Source organism: Botryllus schlosseri, chromosome 9, assembly GCF_051294905.1.
Source record: "Botryllus schlosseri isolate E-star chromosome 9, Bs_hap1, whole genome shotgun sequence".
Lineage (NCBI taxonomy): Eukaryota > Metazoa > Chordata > Ascidiacea > Stolidobranchia > Styelidae > Botryllus > Botryllus schlosseri.
In genome coordinates this window covers 21,243,585-21,267,766 of record NC_137244.1, presented here as the reverse complement: position 1 = coordinate 21,267,766, position 24,182 = coordinate 21,243,585, and the positions used below count along the sequence as shown (strand labels likewise).

The 24,182-nt window shown below is 42.3% G+C and overlaps 1 protein-coding gene across 2 annotated transcripts; it reads right to left on the bottom strand.

Annotated features, from left to right (window-relative positions):
• Window positions 1-4,881: 4,881 nt before the first annotated feature.
• On the bottom strand, window positions 4,882-23,213 carry LOC145446260 (uncharacterized). Of its 2 annotated transcripts, XM_080324500.1 has the most exons (30): window positions 22,955-23,213; window positions 22,254-22,422; window positions 22,015-22,188; window positions 21,832-21,921; window positions 19,753-21,771; window positions 19,539-19,685; window positions 19,257-19,460; window positions 18,905-19,183; window positions 18,649-18,804; window positions 18,380-18,586; window positions 18,035-18,307; window positions 17,565-17,690; window positions 16,867-17,499; window positions 16,560-16,787; window positions 15,921-16,280; window positions 15,704-15,826; window positions 15,454-15,612; window positions 15,227-15,370; window positions 14,397-14,534; window positions 14,189-14,329; window positions 13,970-14,092; window positions 12,951-13,130; window positions 12,762-12,890; window positions 12,554-12,699; window positions 10,231-10,460; window positions 9,255-9,619; window positions 8,301-8,546; window positions 7,586-7,722; window positions 7,268-7,473; window positions 4,882-7,201 (listed from the first exon to the last, which is right to left on the bottom strand). In XM_080324500.1, exons 1-30 carry the CDS (start codon window positions 23,039-23,041, stop codon window positions 7,069-7,071), a joined length of 7,752 nt encoding a protein of 2,583 aa, XP_080180626.1. In that variant the 5' UTR covers window positions 23,042-23,213; the 3' UTR covers window positions 4,882-7,068. The 2 variants fall into 2 exon arrangements, with proteins under 2 accessions (XP_080180626.1, XP_080180627.1); XM_080324501.1 differs by lacking the exon at window positions 13,970-14,092 and having other exon boundaries at window positions 22,955-23,212.
• Between the last annotated feature and the right edge of the window lie 969 nt (window positions 23,214-24,182).

The window sequence follows — 24,182 nt, the reverse complement described above, 5'->3', positions numbered from 1 at the left end:
TACCGTTGCAAAATTCAATTGCAAATTGATATCGATCATAAACTACCGCAATATTTACGCATGTACGCATCACGAGATCATTCATATATGGCGGAGTCATATATGCATCATGGTAGGCATATGATTGCTATTTCCTATACACGTCGCTAGCTCTGATGAGCCATCACAACAAATGTAATGCCACGAGCAGAATAATTGTCCCGTGTAGCGTTACTTACCGAAGCGTTATACAGCATCGCCAAGTATACAATTGTGTTTCATTTGTACGCGGTAACGCGACGCTTATCTATTTGCTTGTCAGTGGTCAGTGGTCACTATCGATAATAATCCTCAGTCCTTACATAATACTGCTCTAACAATTGGAAATGAGCAATTATTTCAAATTAATAATAATAATTGAATAGTATATCCATATTGAAATGAACCCGAATATTTTCGGCTGACACTCGTCAGGGGTAATCGTCAGCAACTAGTAGAGAATTGGAAAGAACATTTTTATCAACAATCGTATCACAAAATTTGACGTCAACAGCATGAAATTTCGTGAATGAGAGAGAGTTCGTGTACCACCTAAAAATAGTACATTGAACGCTCTCTCTCATTCACGAAATTTCATGCTGGTGACGTCATATATTTTGTGATACGATTGTTGATATACAATGTTCTTTTCAATTCTCTACTAGTTGCTGACGATTACCCCTGACGAGTGTCAGCCGAAAATATTCGGGTTCATTTCAATATGGATATCTGTTCAATTGTATATTGAAGTTCTGTACCTCCAAGAAGCTCTTCAAATCGGATTATCTAACAGATGTTTGTCGATGGCAGAATTAATGACCTTTGATCGGTCAGCATCAAGTTTAAGCGGATGAGTGAAGGGTGAGCTTTTCACCGAGCGCGATACACGTGTTCTGATAAATCTGGGGACATGCTGGTTCATGCGTTCCTGCAGACGCTTTGACGTTCTTCCCACGTAGCCACAATCACAGTGGCACATATCTTCGTACACTACATTACTTTGTTGAAGTGCAGGGAACACGTCTTTGCGTGTTGAAGGGAGCAGTTGCGTAGTCGTAAAAATCGCATTGGTTTTGACTCTGTCGTAACACTTAATGACCGCAGAAATCAATTGTTTTTCAAAGCGGGTAGAAATGGGACCAATCCAGGGTAGATGAATATAAACATCTTTTATTGTTCGTTCGGTGGGCTCTGTTGATTTTTCCGCGTTGAATTGCGTTAATTTCCTCTCTATGCCGCGGCTGATCACGTGTTCAGGGTAACCGTTATCAAGTGAGATTTTTTGGATGTTATCAAGTTCTAAACCCAGTTTGCTACCCGAACATATCAGCAACGCTCGATGCACGAGGGTGTCTATCAGAGTTGGATCAATTACATTATTTCAGTTCAATTACAATTACAATTACAATTACTTTCATGAATGTTTCAATTACATTACAATTACAATTACTCCATGCTAAAAATATCAAATTACAATTACAATTACAATTACTCCTTGCATGCTTCAATTACATTACAATTACAATTACAATTGCTGCTATTGAGCATGTATCGAATAATCATAAATTCAACCGTGCTCCTTGACAACCGTAGCGTCGTATTTAACAACAATTCAAGTCTAGTTCAGATTGTATAGTAATAAATGCGTTTATGAGCGTACATAGTATGCTATGTGAGATGTCTTGTGACGTATTATAAGCGCGTTTTGTATGCTCGGTAATTATGGCTCACGTAATTGGAAATGTGAAATGTTATTTACCTAATTTCCTATGCGTTAGGATTAAGGCTAGGGTGCAGTATGTCGTTGAAAAAGTATTATAATATATGCACGTGTTGTATTTGCATATATAGTATATAATTAAAGAAATTATATTATTTTCATCGAGGGACGTACGAATTAGGATGAGGAGTAAAAACAAAACCGTGCTTTGTCAGATAAGACGTTATATAATATCCAGTGGTCTGGTTAGTTAGCCAGACGAAATAACGATGCAGCATCGTGATCTGAAATCGTATTGTAGATTGCCAACCCGAACCCACGGATAGATGCGCAAGATGTGAGTCACGGATGAATGCACGGACAAACGTACGGCAGAGCCGGCTAAAAGCAGCAAACTTTGTAGTCCTAGAGCTGGCGGTCCATGCGTCCAAATTTGATGCATCTGGTCTTCATCGTAAGCTATTGATGTACTAATTCCGAAAATACAAAATAAAATCTCGTCAGGGCAATTTAACTGCTCCAGGGCAATGTAACTGCTCCAAAATAACCGTTTAAGGCCGACAGTTCTAAAACGTGAGAGCGCTGCAGTAGCATAACCACAGCAATTACCAATTACGCCCAGCGATTGTTCAGAACAATGCCAATTCCCAGACTTTCACGACTATTTTGGGATGGTACCATTGCCTGGAAATATACTTTTATTGCGGAATCATTGCGACACTAGCTTTCGATTAGGACCATACATATCAAATTTCGACGCTTGGATCGCCAGCTATGGGGATATCAATTCTGCTGCTATTAGCTGGCTCAGCAGTTCGCTTCTCGGCGTATTCAATCGTGAGTCACGTGTTGCGAATCCATCCGTTGGTTAGTAATCTAAAAATTGTATACAATGGCAGCCGAGGCCAGCATAGCGATAAAAATTAAAAAAAACTTCGCCCGCAAGGGAGCAGTCAAGGGCTTCCGTGAATGGATCCACCAAATTCCTTGTCGACATTTAAAGAGAATGCATTATAAGTTAATTATTTCATGTTGTGCTTGTCAGGTCTCAATAGCAATTTAATGTAATTGAAATTGTAATTGAGCAAAATTTTTGTCAAATTACAATTACAATTACACAAAATTAAAATGCTTCAATTACAATTACATTACAATTACATTGAAAAATGTAATTACATACACTCAATTACAATTACAAATTACAATTGATCCAACTCTGGTGTCTATGAGGTTAATTTGTCTTCGTCGAGGACGAAATGAATTCCAACGAAGGTATTGGCCTGTGAATGTCGGTTTCCTGGAGACAGACGTTTCAAATTTGTTGGTATTGCACTTTTCGACTAAAACGTCAAGAAATGATAATGAGTTATTGCGTTCTTTTTCAATTGTGAATTGCAAGGCCGGGTGAAGCGAGTTTAAGCGAATGAGAAATTGGTCACACTCCGACTCATTCCTGAATATGAAAAAAGCAGAGGTGGTCAAAGTAGTCAATAAAGCTACTCAAGTAGAAGTAGAAGTTGCGACGAAAAAATCTACTCAAGTACAAGTAGAAGTACTTTTTCAACAAGGCACCGAAAACTACTTGAAGTAGAAGTAGAATTGACTGACTTTAAATTTACTCAAGTAAGTAGTTTTGAAAACAGTCTTAATTCGTTCGCATGGACTGTCAAAAGCTGCAAATTGAGTTATGCCGAAGGTGCGAAGAGCTTGATTTGTATTGACGAATCCCAGAAGGTATCAATTTCCGACAGAATAAGCATTCTTTCGTATCATGGGATGCCAATTATAGTATTGATATGAAAATGCGATACTAACCCATTATATTCTAGAGGACGCCGTTTTACAGAATATCATGGCATGGCGCCCTGCCCCATATTATAAGGCCCCAACTTTAGGCCAAGAGCAATACGTAGAAGTTGTATCGGACACGGTTTCATCACTTTGCGCGATTAGTATACGTTAATAAAATATTGTGGATCGTAAAAGTTATGTTTGGTGTAGCATTATTTTCGGAAAATAGAGGCGTTACTACATTTGCTTTATGCTATCCACATGTATGTTCTGCAGACAAAAGAACTCAAAGTAATTAGAACTCAAAGATGATACTCGCAATTGAAAGTGAAATACAAATAACACTTCTAAAAAGCGGAAAATATATTTCATGTCTTTATTCGTCCATAAAGCTTCGAAGGTGATCTGCTAAGACATCAGGTGTAGCGTTCCAAAAGGCTGGATTTTCCAGATTAGCAAGGCACGTAATGGGCTGCTAGATTACGATACGATAGGTAATTGCTAGATTGCAAAAGGGTATGTCAAACGGAATGTGGTGCGCCATATTTACTGTGATGAAATATTTGATATGCGCGACAATGCGGTGTGAGCGGAACCATGCAATCCGGTACTCAAATTATATTCACTGATACTTTCGTGAAAACACATTTGTCTCTCCATAACTACTGTGCGCGATGCGAAACAAAAATTCTTGGCTTTACTTGACTTTTATGAATAATAATGTTGGTACTTCGTGAAAGCAGCCCCGAAATTCCTCAGGTTATCTTTCGGATTGGGGGGTAAACTACTTCTACTTGACAAACTGAAAATAGCGAAAAGTAAGTAAGTAGATCACAAAATATTACGAAGTACAAGTAGAAGTAGAGAAAATCAAATCTACTTGAGTAATTACCAGAAGTAGAGGAAAACTACTTGAGTACTTCCAAAAAGTAGAAGTACTTCGTTACTGACCACCTCTGGACAAAAGCATCATCTACATATCGGCGGTACAACAGTGGTTTGACGGACTCACGCTAGGAGAGAAGCTCGCCCCAGATATAATAATATATCTGTATGGAAGCTGATCTCAAAACAGCATTGGACTTGGACTGCATTGATCGGTACATGGTCAGTTTGGTCACTGGTCAGTGACCATTCAGTGACATTGCGCTGTAAGTCTCTATCCCGTCTCCCACGATTACATGCAATCCTCCACAAGGGCAGCTCGCGTTTGCATCATGATATTCAAGTGAAAGAGCCTTTTTGTCATCGTTACTGGTGTATATTCACCTGAGTAAAGCTGGAATGCACACCCGCATGACAATCTGCTAGCAGATTCACCATTAAACAGTAACCTATGGCGATAGACAGGCTTTTTCATTTAAAATGCAACTTTATTTGAGAATTTAACGAAGCACAACGTGTATGGTGTCCAAATTGGATCTCCCATGTATATTGTGTGGCTTGGGCGGATGAAAAATTAGAAAGGTTACGATTAGGAATCGGATCGAATACACAGAACAAATCCCTGGAATACACCACCGGGCAACACATTGGACACGAGAAGAGAGACGAGAAAAAGCGTTGAGCATGAGAAAGACCTGAGTGTGACAGGTTACAGTCGCATCAGTTTGCGCATCATTCCGTAAAGCGCTTTGTAACAGACGGGGTAATATTGTATATCTAGTATCTATGTCATGTCCTCTATGCAGCAATGATTGATTGATATGAAGAGGTTGCACAATGCACATCCAATTTATGAATCTGTTTCCAAAAGTGTTCCCATACACTCGTTATTCTAATTGCTCTTGTGACAAGTAACGCCACATAAACAAAAGGTCTGCGACTTCTTTCAAATAAAAATATAATAAGCTTGAAACTGTGTGCCACATCCACAGCTAGTGAAATTCCATATACGAAAATAATATTCATGAGCTTAAGAGCTGGACCGCGAAGCCATTCCAGATAAATCACGAGATCGTTGTCGTAGATCGCAAGATCCCATTCGGCAGACGGCCAAGCACGGCAAGCAGTTCACGCCGATCGATGAATATCATCACCAGTTTATTGTCGAGAGACATATACCTCAATTCGATAATAATGTAGGTGGTGTAGGGGCAGAGTGACGGTGATGATCCTTTTAAGTCTTCCGGTTTCTATTAGGGCAAACTCCCATCGCCAGACTGTTCGGTGGTAAATCGTAGTGTCGTCGGCATTCGGTTTGTTTGTTTATTTCCCGCATACAACAACTGTGACGCTTATCGCCAATTAAGGTCATGTGCTCCGCCTCGACAGTGACTTTAGTAATGTTCAGTGTCTTCGACATCCGGTATAAGTAGATTGATCGGTGCCAAAGTGTTAGTAGTCTTGGCATGTCTGGCGTACATCATCACTAGTATAGACCTCCCAGATGCATATCATGCGATCTGCATTCCACCCTATAAATATGCGAAAATATCGTAAGCATATACTGCAGATAAAGAAATTGCATGACTCATTTTGAGAAAGCATTGCACTGTACAGTGTACATCGGCCGGTACTGAGGCATCTCCGATATTGCATCGTAAATCCATAACGGTTTTTGCAAGCTCTAAATAATTCCAGCAAATAAACTTTTGAGCATCAGCAATCGTCCAAAGTCTGTCGCGGTTTGCAGCAAGGTAAACATGAGCAAGAGCATAATCGATATTTCCCTTTCGGTTTCTTTACCCTAACGAAAGCTCTGTCCGTTTCTGATTCCAAATCATTGGCATTAGCGAGAAGTCTACTTGTCTCGCCGTTATACTGCTGTGCCCGAGCCCTCACATTTTCTCCGATTTCTTCATAATCGTATTCGACATCGTTATTCGGTCTGGCAGACATGATATTTCCGTAACTCATTCTTCCAAACGCGGTTGTAATGTACATGCGCTAGTCTGTCAGAATATCCCATCAGGACTTACATTTTTTACCTCCGACAGCATCACATGATAAAACAGCTGATTCCTACGCACGAATGTCACCTGCTGTTTCAAAGGACTAAGTATGAGTAATAAAGTGACACACGCAAGGACGATGTAAGGGTTCTTGTATTAGGTACACGAGCCGTATGTGCGTAAGCTTCCAGATAACTTAAGTAATACCACACATAATCATCGCCATTTTCACCATGCATTGTATTAAAATAAACAGTGGTAAAAAAACAAAAAAATAATCACATACTTAATAAGAAATTAATTTAAATATTTAATAGTAATAATGATAACAAAACGGGTAAAACCAGAAGTTTGCTCATGGTTAAAGATTTCGGGTCACTATAATCATGAGCACATGGAAATGCGGAATTCCGCAGAAGATTTGAAAAAAAAACGAACTTACTAGTATTCGCAACAAATATATTGTTGTATATATACAACACACTTTGTAGGGCTGCATGCAATCAGGCCATTATAATGACCCACTAAATGTATTTCAGGTAGGCTGCCGTAGATTTCTGAAAGGCCGGTGCGGAAGCGTACCGTCATACGGAAACGTCATTGCGCGAGGTCAGTTTCGGAGCATACACTCTCACATCCTAAGTCTCACAAACCAGACCCGTCGAAATCATCATCCCCGCTGTAACTGCACATATTGAAACTAATCCCTAAGCAGTCGAAAGTGGCTGGAAATTTCGTGGATATTCGCCATATTTGATCAGTAACGGGATTCCATGACCTGCAAACGTTCGTGAAGGTTGTATCGCAAGATAAAACACGCGGCAATCAGTATTTTCAGACTTACAGTGACACCGTTTCCGGATTAGCCACCGGTTTCACAACAGTTTCTTCTTGTACTATGTAGTTTTCCGGTCGTATTGTGTTTATCGGAACGTGCGATACAACGAAAATAACAGGCATCGCGCTCACTAACAGATCAGCCCGTTCTTTCGCGAGTTGTATCCAAGTCAATTGTAATCCGGACACTGGTTTCTTCGAGCCCAGGTCCACCTGACGATCAAGGAAAATAATATAGCGTATACTGAAGGAAGCAAAGTTATTTATTTTGCCACAATCATACAGGCTAAAAGTTAATTGCTGGTTATTATAGATATTAACTAACCTCTATCCATTGCTGAATGCCAACTTTGTCAGGGCACCACCTTGCCGCGAAGCCCGCGTTTTCGGCATCACTCGAACGATTACCTGACGATGTGGTGTACGATAGGTAGTCGAGATCGACAGATTCTTCTTCACAATCTGAAAGCACACGTTTGTTCCGGTTGACTGATATCCAGATAGAGACAGTAACAAAGTATTTCTACATTTTCGGGGCACACAAGTTGGTTTTGTCCACGCGCACTCCTCAGGCAAAACTAGTAACTGTTTCTACTTTGGATTTCAAAAAGTAGTAAATGATTTTGTGATAAGTTTGCAACACTTTTATGAAAGGAATTGTCATTGTCACCACGGTAACCGAACATATTTTCGAAAAGTGTACTTAATTGTAGTAGCATTGGTCATATTGTATTAGTCGTGAAGATACATCTTCAATTTCGAAAATAGCCACATTCGATTAACTGCTAGAAGTACGCGACCCCTCGACTAAGTTTATTTTTGAAACTATTTATACTCGAGTACTTTGTAACTTGAAATATTTTTGACATGCTTTGATAGTGAGTCAAAATTTACGGTGTTACTTCTACTTGAGTATAACATCTGACTGCTTTCACCATACCTCTGTTGTTATAGCAATTGTGGTCGTACAGCAATCGATGCCCAGATTGCCCACAGCTAATGAGTCGGTTATTGAAATACGCAAGTACTGTATATCGCACCTCCAAAGCACGGTTGACTCTCGCACAGACTCGCTTCGATTTCATCGCCCCAAGGACAAAACCTCGAACCCATAGTTCCGTCTTCGCACGTCCGCAGTCGAGAATTAACGCCCGTCCCGCACGACGAACTGCACGGCGTAAATTCACTCCAAGCCGACCACGACGAGCAATTATGCGTGTTGCAACTACCGGACTGAAATGCGTCCATCTTGTCGTCGCTGCAACTGTACGAGTCCAGAATTCTATCTGAAATTGTAAGGGGAATGTTGATATGAACTTGACAATGACGGTACCCAACTCGATTTTTGTAGTGCCATCACCATCAGGGAGTTTGCGTTGTTCACGCATAGTTTGATTTCAAAAGTAGCCCACCCCCGATTTGCTACTTGTTTAAAACTGCTCACCGAGATCATTATTTTTATACTTCAACTGGGATGTCGTAGAAGTAGCTGATTCTACTTGGACTTGGGTGGAAAGTTATGGCCTTGCCTCTACCTTCACTCGAACCACAATACAGAATATACTATGAGCACCTCCACAAATACCCATAATGATTTCACTAGACCTGGGCGAAGGATTATAGATGGTCAACGTATAGTCTTCGTTGGTACTTATGTAGAAGTGGAAGTATCGCCGTAAATTTCTACTCAACTACACGCAGAAGTAGGGATTTCCAAGAAAGTAGCAATGTACGTACTCCAGGCCTATTTTTGCCTTAAAAACTGAAAATAATTAAGTAAAAGTAAGTTTAAAATCATATCCACTTGTGTAAGTAGTGCAAGTAGGTCAAACATACAAGTAATCCGGAAACGTAGAAAGTTACTTGGATATAACTAGTTGTACTTGCAATTGGCATAAATTTACGACGATGCATGCTTCTATACTTCTACCTGAGAATCAACGGTGACTACTGACTACTCTGTCTCTGACGACCATTGACGGGCGTGAACATACCCTTGTATTCGCACGAACGCTGCCGTAAGGCCGATCCCCCTCCACAGCTAGCGGTGCAAGTCGTCCAAGATTGCCACTCGCCCCAAGTTGGCCCGCCGCAATCGCGCGTGTTGCACATGTCGAAAACGTCGTCTTCCTCGTAGCACGGAGAGGGGTTTGCGCTTGTTGTTCCCGTCGAATTACAAGGAACTCTTCTAGTGCGAATCTTTGTTTTATAGCCGGTGCCGCACGACTCGGTGCATTCACTCCATCCTCCCCATTCCGACCACGGACCGGTGCATACATCTAGCTCGCACGGCAGTACGATTTTGTATTTACCGATGCAACCGCCTTTTCCTCGTATGCCGTTATAGCAGTCTCGTGTCCTGACGATGGATAAAATATGGATAGAGTCACATGCTGCTTTGGTAGTTTTGTGTATGGGCGCTGCATAATATTCCATAAATATACGTTGCACAGTACAAGTTACGTAAATTTGGTCGGAAAATATACATCACACGTGTCTTACGACTATAAATTTTCCATAATAGTGCTTGGGTTTAGCCGAGAATTCATAACGCACACGAATCGGAATATTATCTCAATGATTGAAACCACCTAAGACGACGCGGCCAACTAGGTGAGTTGTAGCCGTGACCTTTTCCCTGTTGCTCGTCAAGTTACTTCGATGAAGTATTAAATATGACATAAATATGTAGGTAATAAATTTTCCCATGACATAAATTAAACTTATTGGTGATTTATAATGATCACTTTTTCCCATGAAACGCGATCACGTGAGAGTTTGAGAGCTCGCCCCGCCTAATATAAAACATTACTCGCGTGATTAGAGTTTTGCATGCGCATTTCAAAATTAAAGTATATTACGTGACCCGCAGTACTCAAAGGTTCCCTACTCCCAACCTAGTGGAACATCGTCAATCCATCAGATCTGTAGAAAATACCTAAGGCGTGATATTGGACGAACTGATATCACCTAACATATGTTCCGTTTCCGCATGTAACGTCACACTGCGTGTCAGTCCAGGCGCTCCATTCTCCCACATCAGGACATACGTATTGTAACGTGCAATTGGCGTACTCTTCGTAGCCTCCCTCGCACACAGTGTCGTCTGTCTCGCCCAGACAAGATCTGGCGCGCGACATCCATCCGGAACCGCACGTCACAGTACAGTCGCTCCAGTCCGACCAAGCACTCCATCCAGCCTGAAGCATAGGAAAGGTAGGCATTTTCATAATCAGCCTGGTGGCTCAGCTGTCACTCTCGAATGATTAACAAACGTCTGTTGTAACGCTTCGTCATGGGTGCGCCCATTACCAGTCCGTCAGGCGGCGATCAAGTATATTGGAATAGAGAATGTTCCCGTTTAAACAAATCGAATATATTCAGAACAGAACTGGTCCCACCAATAAAATGTTGTTGTTCAATATTACGCACATAATGATGTATTTACGTAAATCCAACACCGGGCACTACACTATGCGCCGTGTGAGTAACGAGTTAACCACACACTGGTCAATGGCATCGTGCGACAATTCAGGAGTACATACGAAGCATGCATTCTTCAATACGAAACATATGATTACAAGTACTCTGTTAAAGACATTGCGCGTGTGATCAGTAGGGCTGTCCATAATTTGGAAAATCGTGGAATTTATGCGTATCCCTGTCTCATTCAATAAAAAAACGTCAATGAACCTGCAATAAGCTCACAGGAAAGTCGTTAACATTTGTCGAAATGCGTTTGATAGTAGCTGCCGTAAAGCGGATGTGTCAGCGACCATATAACGGCAAGCAGACTAGTAATCACGAAATCTGCTATGCTTGGTGTTTTACTGGATTCGGACATGTCCTGGAAGAGTCACATACCGTCACTCAAATCACAACTATCGAAGGTATGTGATCTGTTTCGCCGTCTTAGCTACACTCTGCCAGTCAGAGTGCTGTTGATACTCTTCAACACTCTATTTATATCAAGGTTACAATACGGAATTCTTTGTTGGGCTGCTGCCTACAACAATACGATCGACCCACTGCAATTACTTCAACATCGGATCATCCGTATCATTGCCAAAGCCCGACGGGAGCCTGGACATGCAACTGACAAATCGCTTCTCAAATTGGTGTTCTAAACATAGAAGATATGAGGAAGCTAGATATTGCCAAGTTTATGTATCAGTTGCATTGCGGTCAATGTCCCTCAAATTTCCACGGGCAATGGATACTCCTGCTAGATTTTTCACATCAGACAACGATATCAATTTCATTGATTGGTTGAATAAGCATCATTCGCTCTCTACTACATGTAGTGTATTTCGCTCTTGATGTTGCGTGATGGCGGGTAAAGCTCACAGCAGAGAGTCACTTAATATTCACGAACAGAAAGCTGGATATTTCGAGCAAACGTTTGTAACAAAGCAAGTAAAATTGTTGAGATTGTAAAGGTGCATGTTCGTTTAGTGTTGGTATTTTTTTGTGCGGCCAGAGCCATTCATAGAGTGGTCTGCAGTTGAAATGCAGAAAATTTCAACCAAAGACGTTAAAATAACGTTAAAATTATAATATATAAAAAAGGTTCACACTGCAGAACCTACCAAGGTTCGTTTGTGAACGTGAACCTCTAAATTTCTGAGGTTCACATACAGAACGCGAACGCGAACCTCATGTTAGCACCATCCCTACTAGCCAGCATTCAGGATTACCGGACCACGTCCTAACATCGACCTCGCCCTCCCCCACATGACACCTATTTTGTCGCTTGCGTCTTATATTCTCTGCATTACTTTTCATCCAGTGTGCAATGTACAATGTACATGCCTCTTCTTTACTTCACCTGTCCTAGGCTAAGGTGGGTGTCTGATTTTAAACGCTACTCCAAGTTGTTTGACACCTTCCTATCTTTTCATTGTATCGCAGTCTTGTGATGTTTTGAATTGACGAAAAGATTAATAAAACTGATTGATAGATGCGTCTCGTATCCCAACGCAATTTGTTTTGACGTTGTGTTGTTCGGGGTTGCGGCAATTATTTGCTGACTCAAGGAGTGCATTTGCCCATCAATGTTTGCAAACCTTTACCGAGGTAACGATTATGCGCAGGTGTGAATTCCATGAATTACGACTCCAAGGCGCACTGATAAGACACTGTCCAATTTCGCGATCCGATTAAAACGACTATATCTTGGCAGTATGGCACGAACTAAGGATGTATACGGCTGGCGGCCGCGGCGATTATGGGCGAAAATGCAATCTAATTTGCAAAACGAGAACGTATATTTATCCGTCAAATCGGGACTCACAGCACAGGCTCCCAGGTTGCAACTTTCAACGTCAACAGCGTCGCCGTTATTTCGAGTCCTCGTTCCCTCTCCGCAAGATACGCTGCACGCAGACCAATTACCGATTTGGACGACTGAATCTTCGATTTGGTTATTGGTCGTTACGCCTTGCAACGAATTTCAATTTATCGGCGAGAAGAAATTCGAAGATCAGTATTAAAGTGTATACTTGAGGTACAGTGTCCGCACGAATGTGGGCATTGCAGTGTCATGAGAGATTTGTAGATTGTCATATTGCACCGACCGCTCTCGGCCCATTCCGGACATCTCTCGGGGTAGAAATCTTCGCATTCATCTCCTGCAATCACATTAATAATAATAGATTTACCGCAAGTTAGCTCGATCTGACGACATATACCTTTATCAGTTTCCGCTTCGTCAGGGCACAAGTCCTTTCCGCAAATACCGACGCTGACTGGTTTCGGCTCTGGGCAGCTCAAAGTATCACATACACGATACCGGACACGCGTGCCCCCACCGCAAGTCGCGCTGCACTCCTCCCAATTTCCCCAAGTACCGTAATTTTCGTGATTATCAGCTGCAAGGCGTTAACGCATCATGTTTGTTTTACGTATATTTTTCAATTGCTGAATTTGCCTACGAATGACCTGTCTGGGATGATGTGATTTGTACTTATCCCGATAGGTCAATCATTCGGAGCAGACATGGGACGATTACTGCATCAATGCAATCGATTGCGATGACGATTACAGTAGAATGTCACAGTAGTCGATTACGATTACATGGAAAGTAGTCACGATTATTCAATATTCCATTGATTTTGCTTCTTTGAACTTGAGCTTAGAAGGCAACGCAGCGATTGCAATGAGACTGCATCACGGGATCTTTTTTGAAAATTTCGTTACGACGAAGTAACGAGAATAGCCAACACTTGAGATGTAATAATTAGCAGTAAGTTCACGAACCCCAGTTTACATACTGCCACTAACGCACCATTACTTGTTCACAAATGTTCAGTTCATGACCAAATAGTCCCATTATAACGAAATCGATCGGATATGCAAAACTTTTGATTAGCATTAGCATTAGCATTAGCATTTTTTCGAGTGTAATCTATTGCGATTACAATGACCTGAAAATGCAGCAATCGTCGTGAATACTACGATTACAAATGACGATTGCCCCATGTCTAACTCAGATGCGTGCTCAGCAATTGTGTAAATTACTTGATACTCACTAGCTTTGGCAATGAAAATGAGCGGTAATCGTTCACACTGTTAGTACAGGTTAGTATAAGATTACACAAAATCTTAGCAGTTACGTTAGGCGCCGTTGTCGGAGGAGCTTCCTTATAATCTGCACCACATGCGGCATGCTCAACTACAGGCTGGTTGCAGCAATTTCGAATTCATGTACCTTCGCATAAATTGCAAGTCTTTTTACACATTGCGTTAACATAGGACTGATACGGGTCATTATAGCACCGATCAAGTATGCACCCCGACATCCTGTCCGCGCATTGCCTCGCCGAGTCCGTAGCTATAAAATTTTGACAAGTCAAACCAGGCGTGTAGTAGGTTGGGATGATAACTCTCAAGTAATAGAACTATGCGCAATTGCAATTCACGATCCTACCGCCTGTCTCTGGACTGGGATCGACTCCTTCTTGATCGCACTGCTCACAGGTGTGTTTACAAATTTGAGCAATCTCCGGTAAGTGGCACCGATCCTTTTTGTTCTCGCAGCCATCCGCATTGTCCGTACACTGAAGAGTCACTGAGACGATGTAAGAAGTCGCAGTCATTACGAGCTACATATTTTAGACATATTCAGACAGCGTTACTTGTTTTTCCCGAGCCGTAGATGCAGGTTCCACATGTTTTCGCGCATAAAAATCGAATCTCCCCGTCAGTCATGCACGCGTCTCCTTGCGCCAAAGCGGCGCATTGTTCAGTCGCATCGAGGCAGTCTTCTTGGTCGACTGTTGGACGAACAATGATACGTTTTTATTGGCAGAACTTATCTTGTATTTTTAAACTGTGATTGTGCATTCACAGTAGCGTATGCAGGGTGATTAGGAGGTCGAAACCCCTTTTTTCAAGATTATAAAATGTATGTCAAATATTGCCTGCTATTGATAGCTCATTTATCAGTTCAATATAGCTTTTTAAAGGGTAACTAGGGTACAATGTATTCGAGAAGTCAAAACCCTTCAAAATGTTTAAGTATAAAATGATCGTACTTGATAGGAAACGATCATTAACGTGGGTTTATTCAGTTAATTTCGTGAACAGTTATATTTTAGCGATTACCATTGCTGACTATTTCAAACCTTTCACTCGATATCTATCACGTCTTGCAAAGACGACAGGCATTTCGGGATCTACATCAAACCCCGGGTTCAATGGAAGTTCGTTAATTATAAAAATAAAGTGGCACGGTTTTACGATGCGTTGGTTAATCAGATAGAAAAGTAGTCATTGCGGCGCCAGTATGACAATGCAGTTTTTCCCATCCCCATTGTCTTCTAATCGACGGCAAGAATTGAATTCCTTAAGATCTTAGAAAGTGACATTCACTTTTACGCACAAATTCCTCATTCTCGATTGCTAGGTAGCTTGTTGGCAATGTCGTTCAAATGTAGGCTTGTAAAGCAGATATTTTTGAAAACACCTTTGATTTTCCCAGGGTTAATGGGAGCGCACACGCCGCACGTTTGATTGCAAGAGTCCCGGATGTACTTCTGGTTACAGTATCCTTTATCCCTCAGTGATTGGCAACCCTCCTCTCTCTGATCCCCACAGTCGATCGAGGGTACTGGAATTTATAGTGGAAGATTGTTTTTCAAGTTTCGTTCTTCAATTCTATATGTAATCTCATTGAATATTTGACAAGCTCACCAGGTACTGCAGTTTCGTAGTTCCATTCTTCGATTTCAGGAAATTCCGCAGGATCGCACAGCTTACAAGATTTCTCGCAGACTTCAGAGACACTGCCCTTGCTACACATCCCGAGCAAAGCAGCGTTTGCGCAGCTTTTGATCTTATCTTCACATTTTTCTGAGAATATGAATATTTAGGCACACCCGATACAGCTTGAAGCAAGCCGAGGCTATACAGAGCTTCGCACATTAGAATATAGGGTACTTACTTCGTCGCACTCCACACAGGTTACATGTCTTGCGGCACATACGCACTCCCATTACGCCGTCACTGCATTTTCCCAACATTTTAATCATCTGGCAGTTGTCGATTTTATCAAAACATTCGCTTTCTAAATAGACATGATGATAATTAATGTTAATTAATAATGCTAACATCATTGATTATTCCAATCACCGAATATTGATTAAATATATACCGCATACCTTCTTTTACAGATGGGTTTCCGCAAGTGCCGCACGATTTCTGGCAGTACTCCTTTACGAACGGGGTGTCGCATTTCATACTGCTAACTAGAAGCGGGCACGAATCCAACGAATCTTCACAACCACACTGACCGCACGATTTCGGACATCGCTTCGCGATGTATTCGTTGATACACATTTTCATCTTCTTGAAGTATTCGCATTGCGGATTGGAGTCGGTGCAGGTGGCGTCATTGGATATTTCAGGGCACGAATTGCATGACTTTCTACACTGTGATGATACGTCTTGTTCGCCACACATATTCAGTGCAGCATACGATGCGCACATCGGCGAAACATCGTCGCAAGACGTGGACATTGCTGTTGCAAAAAAGATTTGTAGTGTCAATACCCCGGCGTACATGATTACGATTAGTAGTGCCCGAGCGATTATCGTTCACTTTGAAGGAAATATTGGTATCTTCCAGTAGAGGTAAAAATATCGGAAATTTCCGTGACGTCACTACATGGTAGTAGGGAGTCCAGAGACTTATGAACTACCGCTGCTAGACTAGAAATATTGCTATATTTCTTATAGCTTGCAGGTGTCCAGATTTACCTTTTCAATTCCGGGCTTTAATGTTAAGTGATGCTGCTCACCTGATTGTCCGCAAACTCCACACGATTTCGGACATGTCCGCGATATGAGCTGGCGATCGCAATATCCCTGGCCGGCTAGAATTTGACAAGTCGGCTCCTGGTCCTCGCACGGGGATTCACAGTAGCCGCAAGTGGCTTGACATTGACTAGCGATGACTTCATTTGTACAGCTACCGAACAACAGGTAGTTCTGACAGTCATCTGACATGTCCGAACACTGTGCAGGGGCTGATGAAATAATATATAGAATATCTTTACAACGGTGTTCCTATAGACCAAACTGGGTCGGAAGTAAAATGTAACTCACCTGAGTTTTCGTCGCCGCCACAGAGGCCGCAAGACTTGCGACAATTCATAGCGTTCACGGGATCAAGTTTGCAGTATCCTCGCATGGCGAAAAGGCCGCATTTAGGGGATTGGTCCAGGCAATGACGTGCTACAGGACAACTCCCGCACGAGAGAGGACAAGCGGCAGCTACCTTAGACACCGTGCATTGACCGGAAAATGCGAGCGATGAACAACTTTCTGATTTGTCATAGCAAGGAGCTTCATTCTCAGCCTGGCAGAGGTTACAAGACAATGGACACGAAGCGCTAACTGCCGGGTCCGCGCACCTGCCGGCAGCTGCCACAGACGGACATCCGACATCCTTGTCCTCACATTGATAAGTGGTGGTTACGGCAACACCGCACTTCCCGCAGGTTCTCTTGCATACAGAGGTGTAAAAGGAGTCCGCACACCGACTCGGATCTATTGTAAAGCAAGCTGTTGATGCGTCAGAACAAGCAGACTCCGGCTGGTAGCACGATTCGGTATTGCACGCTCGTCTTTGTTGACGCAATCCTTCACACGCTGCCGTCGAGCAGTTCCTTGATCGCTGTTGATAGCCCCCGCCGCAGTTTCTACTGCACGCAGACCATAACGACCATTCGGCCCATACTGAAAAATTTGTGATTCGATAAGTGAATATATACAAGATACGTTTAAGATTGCAAGGAACTTACATCCACAAGTTCCGCACGAAACGGCGCAGTGTTTTCTCATGTACCGCGTGTATGTTTGGTTACAATATCCCTTGATGAACCAAGATCTGCATCGCTTGTTTTTGTCCCTGCACGCATTTTTCGGTCCTGTTTTGTTCAAAAGAGAAATGGAAAATAGACAACCAAACACCGATGTGCGTCATGTATACAGAATATACAATACACCCACTCATAGCCATATGCGTAGCCAGGTTATGCAGGGGGTAGCAATGATGTGACTTCACTTAACCACAGTGACGTAAGGAGAAAATATGACGTCACATAGCTCAGGCTACGCCACCGGTCACGATCCTACATATAACGATGCGACTAGAAAAATATGGGGACAAAACAGTAACTTTGTATCTGTTGCATTTCATTAAAGGACGAAAGTGTTAATAAATATAGCTTGCTAGTCGAAATCATTTAGAATGTTTGTGGCCTACATGTACCTTCGGTTTCGGTAGCACAGGGTTCAGAAATGCAGGGCCTTTCTTCAGTTGGTGCGCCGTCGCAAAATATCGGTTCGTCGTCCACGCGTATGGGTTCGCAAGACCTCGTTCTCAGTTTCGTACCCTCTCCGCATGTCGCGCTGCAATCTCCCCACGTTGTCCATGATGATAGCGCTCCTTTCACAGGAGTTCTCGAAGGACTGGATGGCTGGTCCACGCAGATTCCGCAAGTTTTCTTGCATAAGCCAGTAACAGCGGGCATGTTACAAGCACCTGTCGATGTATAAAAAAAATCGAATTTGGGGATTATCAAATAAAGACATAGCCTACTGTATCAATACCCACCCTTATTTTTGTATCTATCACATGAGGCTTGTATGATGTAATCTCGACAGATATTGACATCACTGCATATTTTGTGCACGCAACCTCGTACTTCATCAGCTGAACTTTGTGTGCAGGGCAAATTTGGGTTGACACACACTTTGCTTCTTGATTGTATGCCTTGTCCACATGTCACTGAGCACGAACTCCAAGCGGTCCATTGTGTGGCTGGAATGAATGCTTACATTTGTGGAAAAGCAGATAGGCTCAAAGATTTCGTGTATGCTTACGGTTATACACATCCGTATCGGTGGCCTCAGCCGTGCAGAACTTGCATGTTTTACGACATGATAACTTTAGATACCGTGAATACTTCTCTTCGTTACACCTTCCCGCGATTTCGCTGCAGCGAGTGAATTCGTCCTCACAAATCTCTTGACCTGTTACTAAAGGGGGAAATGGAAAATGAAAATAAATTGTTAACAAGAAGTTACAGTGCAAACTGGCACCGCTATCGCCAGAATTGCAACCTGAAACAATTCATACCAGATGTGGGCGTAGATGTGACGAGTTGCGTTGAGAAAGAAACCAATGCTAATGTTGTGTCCCGGATGACTTCTTCAGCAAAAGGAGTGGTAAATATGGTTGAGTCTGTTACAGCCGATGTAGCAACCATCACAGGATCGACGAAATGAGCTATGGATGTTGGCAATGTCTGAGGCCGGCATTCCCCACAAGTAAGCGGACAGGAAGCTTTGATTTGGGTGATAGTGTCGCAAAACCCAAAAAGTTTGTCGCAATTATCAATCAAGTCCTCGCAGGTATCTAAAATAGGTATAATCATGTCAACCATCCATTCGCGGTAATCATTCGTATATTGTCTGCATTTTGTATATACCTTCATTTTGGTTGAAATCAGTGATAATATTAACGGTACTCGCAGTAGTGACTGGGGCACACGCAGTTGTGGAATACACGTCGCAGACGTTACAGGTTTTCGGACAGAGAGAACGGACATCATCTGAAAGATCTGATCCCGTGCAAAACATCTCCATACCCCCGCATTCAGATGTAAAATCCTCACAAGCACCAGTTGCAGATTCTGACGTTGAGTAGTTATAATATATTATTGTTTTGAATTGTGATTCATATAATAAATTACTGTGCATGCTATAATTACCTTCTGGCGAACAAACTCCACACGAGAGTCTGCATTGTCTTTTTACGTCATCGGATTTGTCGCAGAAATTCACATATTCGCCGCAATTGGTTGCCTCGTCGAGGCACTGCGTATCAGCAGGGTCTGTGTACGGAGGAGCCATGAAATCTGAAATGGTTGTTCATGTTCAAAGATTAACATGTAATCAATGGGTAAAATAAGTTTCGTAGCTTACCCGTGGTGGTTTCCACATCGCAAAGTCCACAATGTTTAGGGCAATAATCCCGGAAGAGTGCAGATGACTGACATACGGAAACTTCATATTTGACGCATACCAGCAATTGATCGTAGCAGCCTTCCAATGCTCCCCGCGCTTCCGTAGACATGCTGTCGACAACAGTTGTCGAATATAAATTGCTGGGGTACATTGTCGTATCTTCGTTGGTCGTTGACGATATCGTCGGCATCGGCGTTTTCACGGTTGAACTCGTTGTAATTGGCGGCATTGTTGAAGGAAGGCCGATGTTCGGTGGTTTAGTGATAATATGAGACTCAGTTGAACGCGTTGAAGACGACGCACCCATGTCAGAGTTTTCGTTTTCATCAGTAGCTGGGGTGGCTATAGTTACATTGCCATTACTATAAATTTTAGACCGGGTTGTAGTCGAAATATTAACAGCGGGAAACTGCGTTGTAGTTGCTAGCAGTGGCATAAAAGCTGAGCTAAAATCGGTATCCTGTTTCGAAGTGCTACTTTCCAGTGATTGAGCCGACGATACGTCTGGCCGACCGGATACCGCGTGCGAAAAAGTCGTAGGTCTCACGAAATACGTCGAGGCAGCGTCATAAGCAGTACCGGAACTACTGCTAACCTTATTGGAAACGGTGCTAGCGGCTTTCTCCGGATTTACACTTGAAATCGAAGTAGCATCAATATTTGAGGATGCTTGCGTTTTATATGGTGGTGTCACTGTCATCATTTTAGTGCTACCATAGGTTTCCTGCATACTTGCACTTGTTACAGGGGAAAGAACCGGTCTCGTAGTTGATTCCGTAGGCTGGGCGGTAGCAAGCTCATTGGTGACGTCGGTAGTGCTGCTAACTAGAATATCGGGGATCGTACTCGGGTTGTTAATCATACCTTCGGGGAAGGTAACGGGTTCTGTTGATGAATGCTGCTGCGCAGACTCCGTGAGAAGATGGGTCGATGCACGTCCTGCGTCGCCGATTGATGATTCGGTTGAGAGAATTTGCCTCTCTGGTAGTTCTGTCACGGTTTCTGTCGATTGATAAGCTCCCTCCCGCGTAGAATAATTTGGAACAGTCGCGATACGGTTCGGCATAGTAGATGTGAATACTTTCTCGGTTGCGACTTTCATAGTATGCGGACTAGTCGTTGTAGTGATTTTTATTTCCTTCTGTTGATCGCAAGTACCGCAGGTGAACGGACATGAGAGTCTCACGAAATTTGAACTAATGCAATATTCAGATACGGTACCGCAGGTGGTTGTCGCATCTTCGCATTTGTCAGCGTTGGCGGTGTCCTCATTTGTAGTGTGCGAAGTGTCTTTTACATCATTAGTAGTTGTGCTTTCATCTGTTGTATATCCAAATAATTTCGTGGCAGCCTGTTCTGTGGTTTCTTCAACAGTCGCAGCAGTAGTATTGAACATCTCAGCAATTATGTTTGTGGTGTCGTAGTGTGTTGTTTCAGAATTTGCCTCTGGAATTGACGTTGTTGACTGTTCCGGAGAACATGTCCCACAAGTCAGTGGACACGCATTTCGCACATATGTGGACAGTTCACAATAAAATGCATAATTGGGGCATTTCTCATTGTAATCCACGCATCCTGCAACACCAGCCGTGGTCGACGCGGATTCAGTTGTGCCGATGAGAATATCCTCGGCGACGGTAGTTTCGTACTGCTCGTCCGCTGACGCAGTTGATGCAAAATCGGCTGCGGACAATGCTGTATCAGGAGATGATGAAGCAGTAGAAGTGTCCAAGAATTGTTCGGTGTGTGGCGCTGAAGTAGACTGTTCCGTCGAGCCAACCCATTTGTATCCATCTGTCACGTCACTACCCAAATTAGTCGTAATTGTTTTCGATGTATGCCGCGATTCGACGGTGTTCAAGTCAGATGCTATGGTCACTGTCTTCAATGTACTGGTGTCTTGTTGACTGGTAGTCGTAGAATCCCAGTACTGTTCGGAGGTTGCGGCTGTTGCATTCAATCGAGATGGCTTTTGCGCTGAATGAAATAATGTTATTAGGCAGGTTGGTATTGATGACGGTAAAATAGTATATTTACTTGATGTTAGATTGATGGTAGTCAACTCGAACTCTGTATATGGTGAGGATGACGGAGCGACAGTTGTAACTTGTTCTGTTACATGGTGGTCTGCAAGGGAAATGAGATTGGTTGATCAATCAATGAGTGCCAAATGCGATGTAATTCATCATTAGTTCACTTGTAATAATTTAGCTGATTTACCTTTACACCACCCGCAAGTCTTGGAGCATTTACTTTTCATGAAGTCCGAGTACTTCGCAACGTTGCAGTAGTTGCGCGATTTCCACAATTTACATGACTTGTGATTGTCCTCGCATTGTCCACGCATTGGCGAGGACGTTGTCGTCGGTGGTGCAATCTTGATTCCTTGCTCTTCTGATGTAGGCAAGATATGACACAGGTGAGATGAATCGGTCAATGTAAAGCTGTATGTCGCTTACCGCCACATAAGTTACAACTATCCCTGCAGTTTTTCTTCATATACGGGCGATACCTTGGCGTGGAACAATAATTCCGACGAGCCCACTGTGCGCAATATCCTTTTAGATCTCTGCATTGTTTTTGCGCCTCTCGCTTTGCTATGCGGTGAGTTTGAGATAATTCACTCTCCTGCGAATATGCATAATTCTAATGTTACCTATGGGTCCCTCTGCGGCTACATGAGGACATGATCAAGAAGGCAGCGCTGCATTTATATTCATATGGGTGCGAACTTTTTACTAGTGCACCAGATAATTGTATTTACGCTCGCCACCTACATTACCAAACCAGGGATATCTAGATTTCTGGATTTAGGGTTTTAGATTTTCCTGTTACCGAACGCATTTACTAAATTTATACTATATGTCATTTAGTTACGTCGGTACTAAAAGCTGGTGGACGTAGCCGTATTATTGGAAAGCAACAACTACACCCATTCCGATGACATACAAAGATGTGTCTCATAATCATCAAAATCTATAACCTTCAGAATCATATTCGTATGAGAAGCTTGTCATTACACCCAAACATTTCTGTTGTAATATTTCTATTGTAATATCAAAATTAAAATCGGTCAGAATTTTCCTTATGGCTCGCATAAGAACTGCTCACGGCCCTCATCAAGCTATTAGTGAATCCTGCATCGAAAATAAGTACTCACATGAATGCCATTCAGTTCTTTTTGATACTCTGCTAAAACGACCGAGCTGGATAAAACGGCAATCACCAGCAACTCGCGCAGCTTCATAGCTTTTGCGACAGTTGAACTCAACGCTAAAATCGTCCTCAGATATACACTGCTCGAACTTGGTATATGTGATTTCCCACACACTTAACAATATCAAACGGCTCCGATCCTATCTCAGATGCAGCGGGAACAAGTGATGGGCCAGAATCGACCGATTTACTTAAAACAGCACATCCACTCATGCGCCTTCTTCTTTGGAGGGTCTAAAGAGTTTGTAGACAAACGGCAATTAAAATAAATGATTCGTTATCGAAGATTTATTCCTGCATTCATGTGATTCCTCGACCCTATTGTTAACGACATCAGCCATTTAAGTTGAACCTGGATCGATTATCGCGCAGTCATAGAGGGCGAATCGGAATATTTAGAAGGACGATTTGTCACAAAAGTGATTAGCGGCATTGCGACTCTTTTGGAGTCTATAATTTAGCCTCACTATTACACGTTGTTGGTTTATGCATTTATATTTCCGCTTCACTTGCAAACAACTTCCAATGCAAGATATGAAACATTCTAAAATATGTATGGAACTTAATGATGTTCTCATTTTTCGAGACGTTCAATGATGCAAATATATTGCCGTTCGTGAGGGTGCATGAGCGACATCTTGAACTCGCGCAGCTTAATATGATTACAGCTTTTGTCGAATGCGTAAATGCATCTGGATGATCGGGAACTGTAGAGTGCTGTTTTATCTGATTCTCATGACCAATTGTTAATGACGTTTACTAATGTTGGTATTTCTAACCGTCTTTAATAAAATGTACGCGTTTGCTAAAGTTGATTGATCGTTATATCCCGATCGACGTAACCGGATCAGCAGTCATTTTTATTCGAGTTGTTTACATAATTTATATTTAAAATTCCAGTTAACAATCCAAGAAATGAATTTACATATAGTTACATGAATCGACCCATCGTAGAAGCGAGCCAATTATGGTTATCGAATCGAAAATATCTACTGCGCGTGCGTATCGTTAATTCTCCACACGAGTCTCTACTTATTTGCGAATCAGTGTTTTGTAACATGATTGATTGCTTGCAATCATAATTTGCCATTTAGAAAATAATATTAATGAGGGAACGAATGTTCAATAACAACAGTTACATGTTACGCCAAAGTCATATCCGCGCAACAAGG

Bases quoted from the DNA above. Each gene is read 5' to 3' on its own strand.
- LOC145446260 (XM_080324500.1), bottom strand. From the start codon at position 23,041: ATGAAGCTGCGCGAGTTGCTGGTGATTGCCGTTTTATCCAGCTCGGTC. The intron at 18,587-18,648 runs GTAAGCATACAC...CATTCATTCCAG, and splicing joins CGATACGGATGTGTATAACC to CCACACAATGGACCGCTTGG. The intron at 18,308-18,379 runs GTGGGTATTGAT...ATACATCGACAG, and splicing joins TGATAGATACAAAAATAAGG to GTGCTTGTAACATGCCCGCT.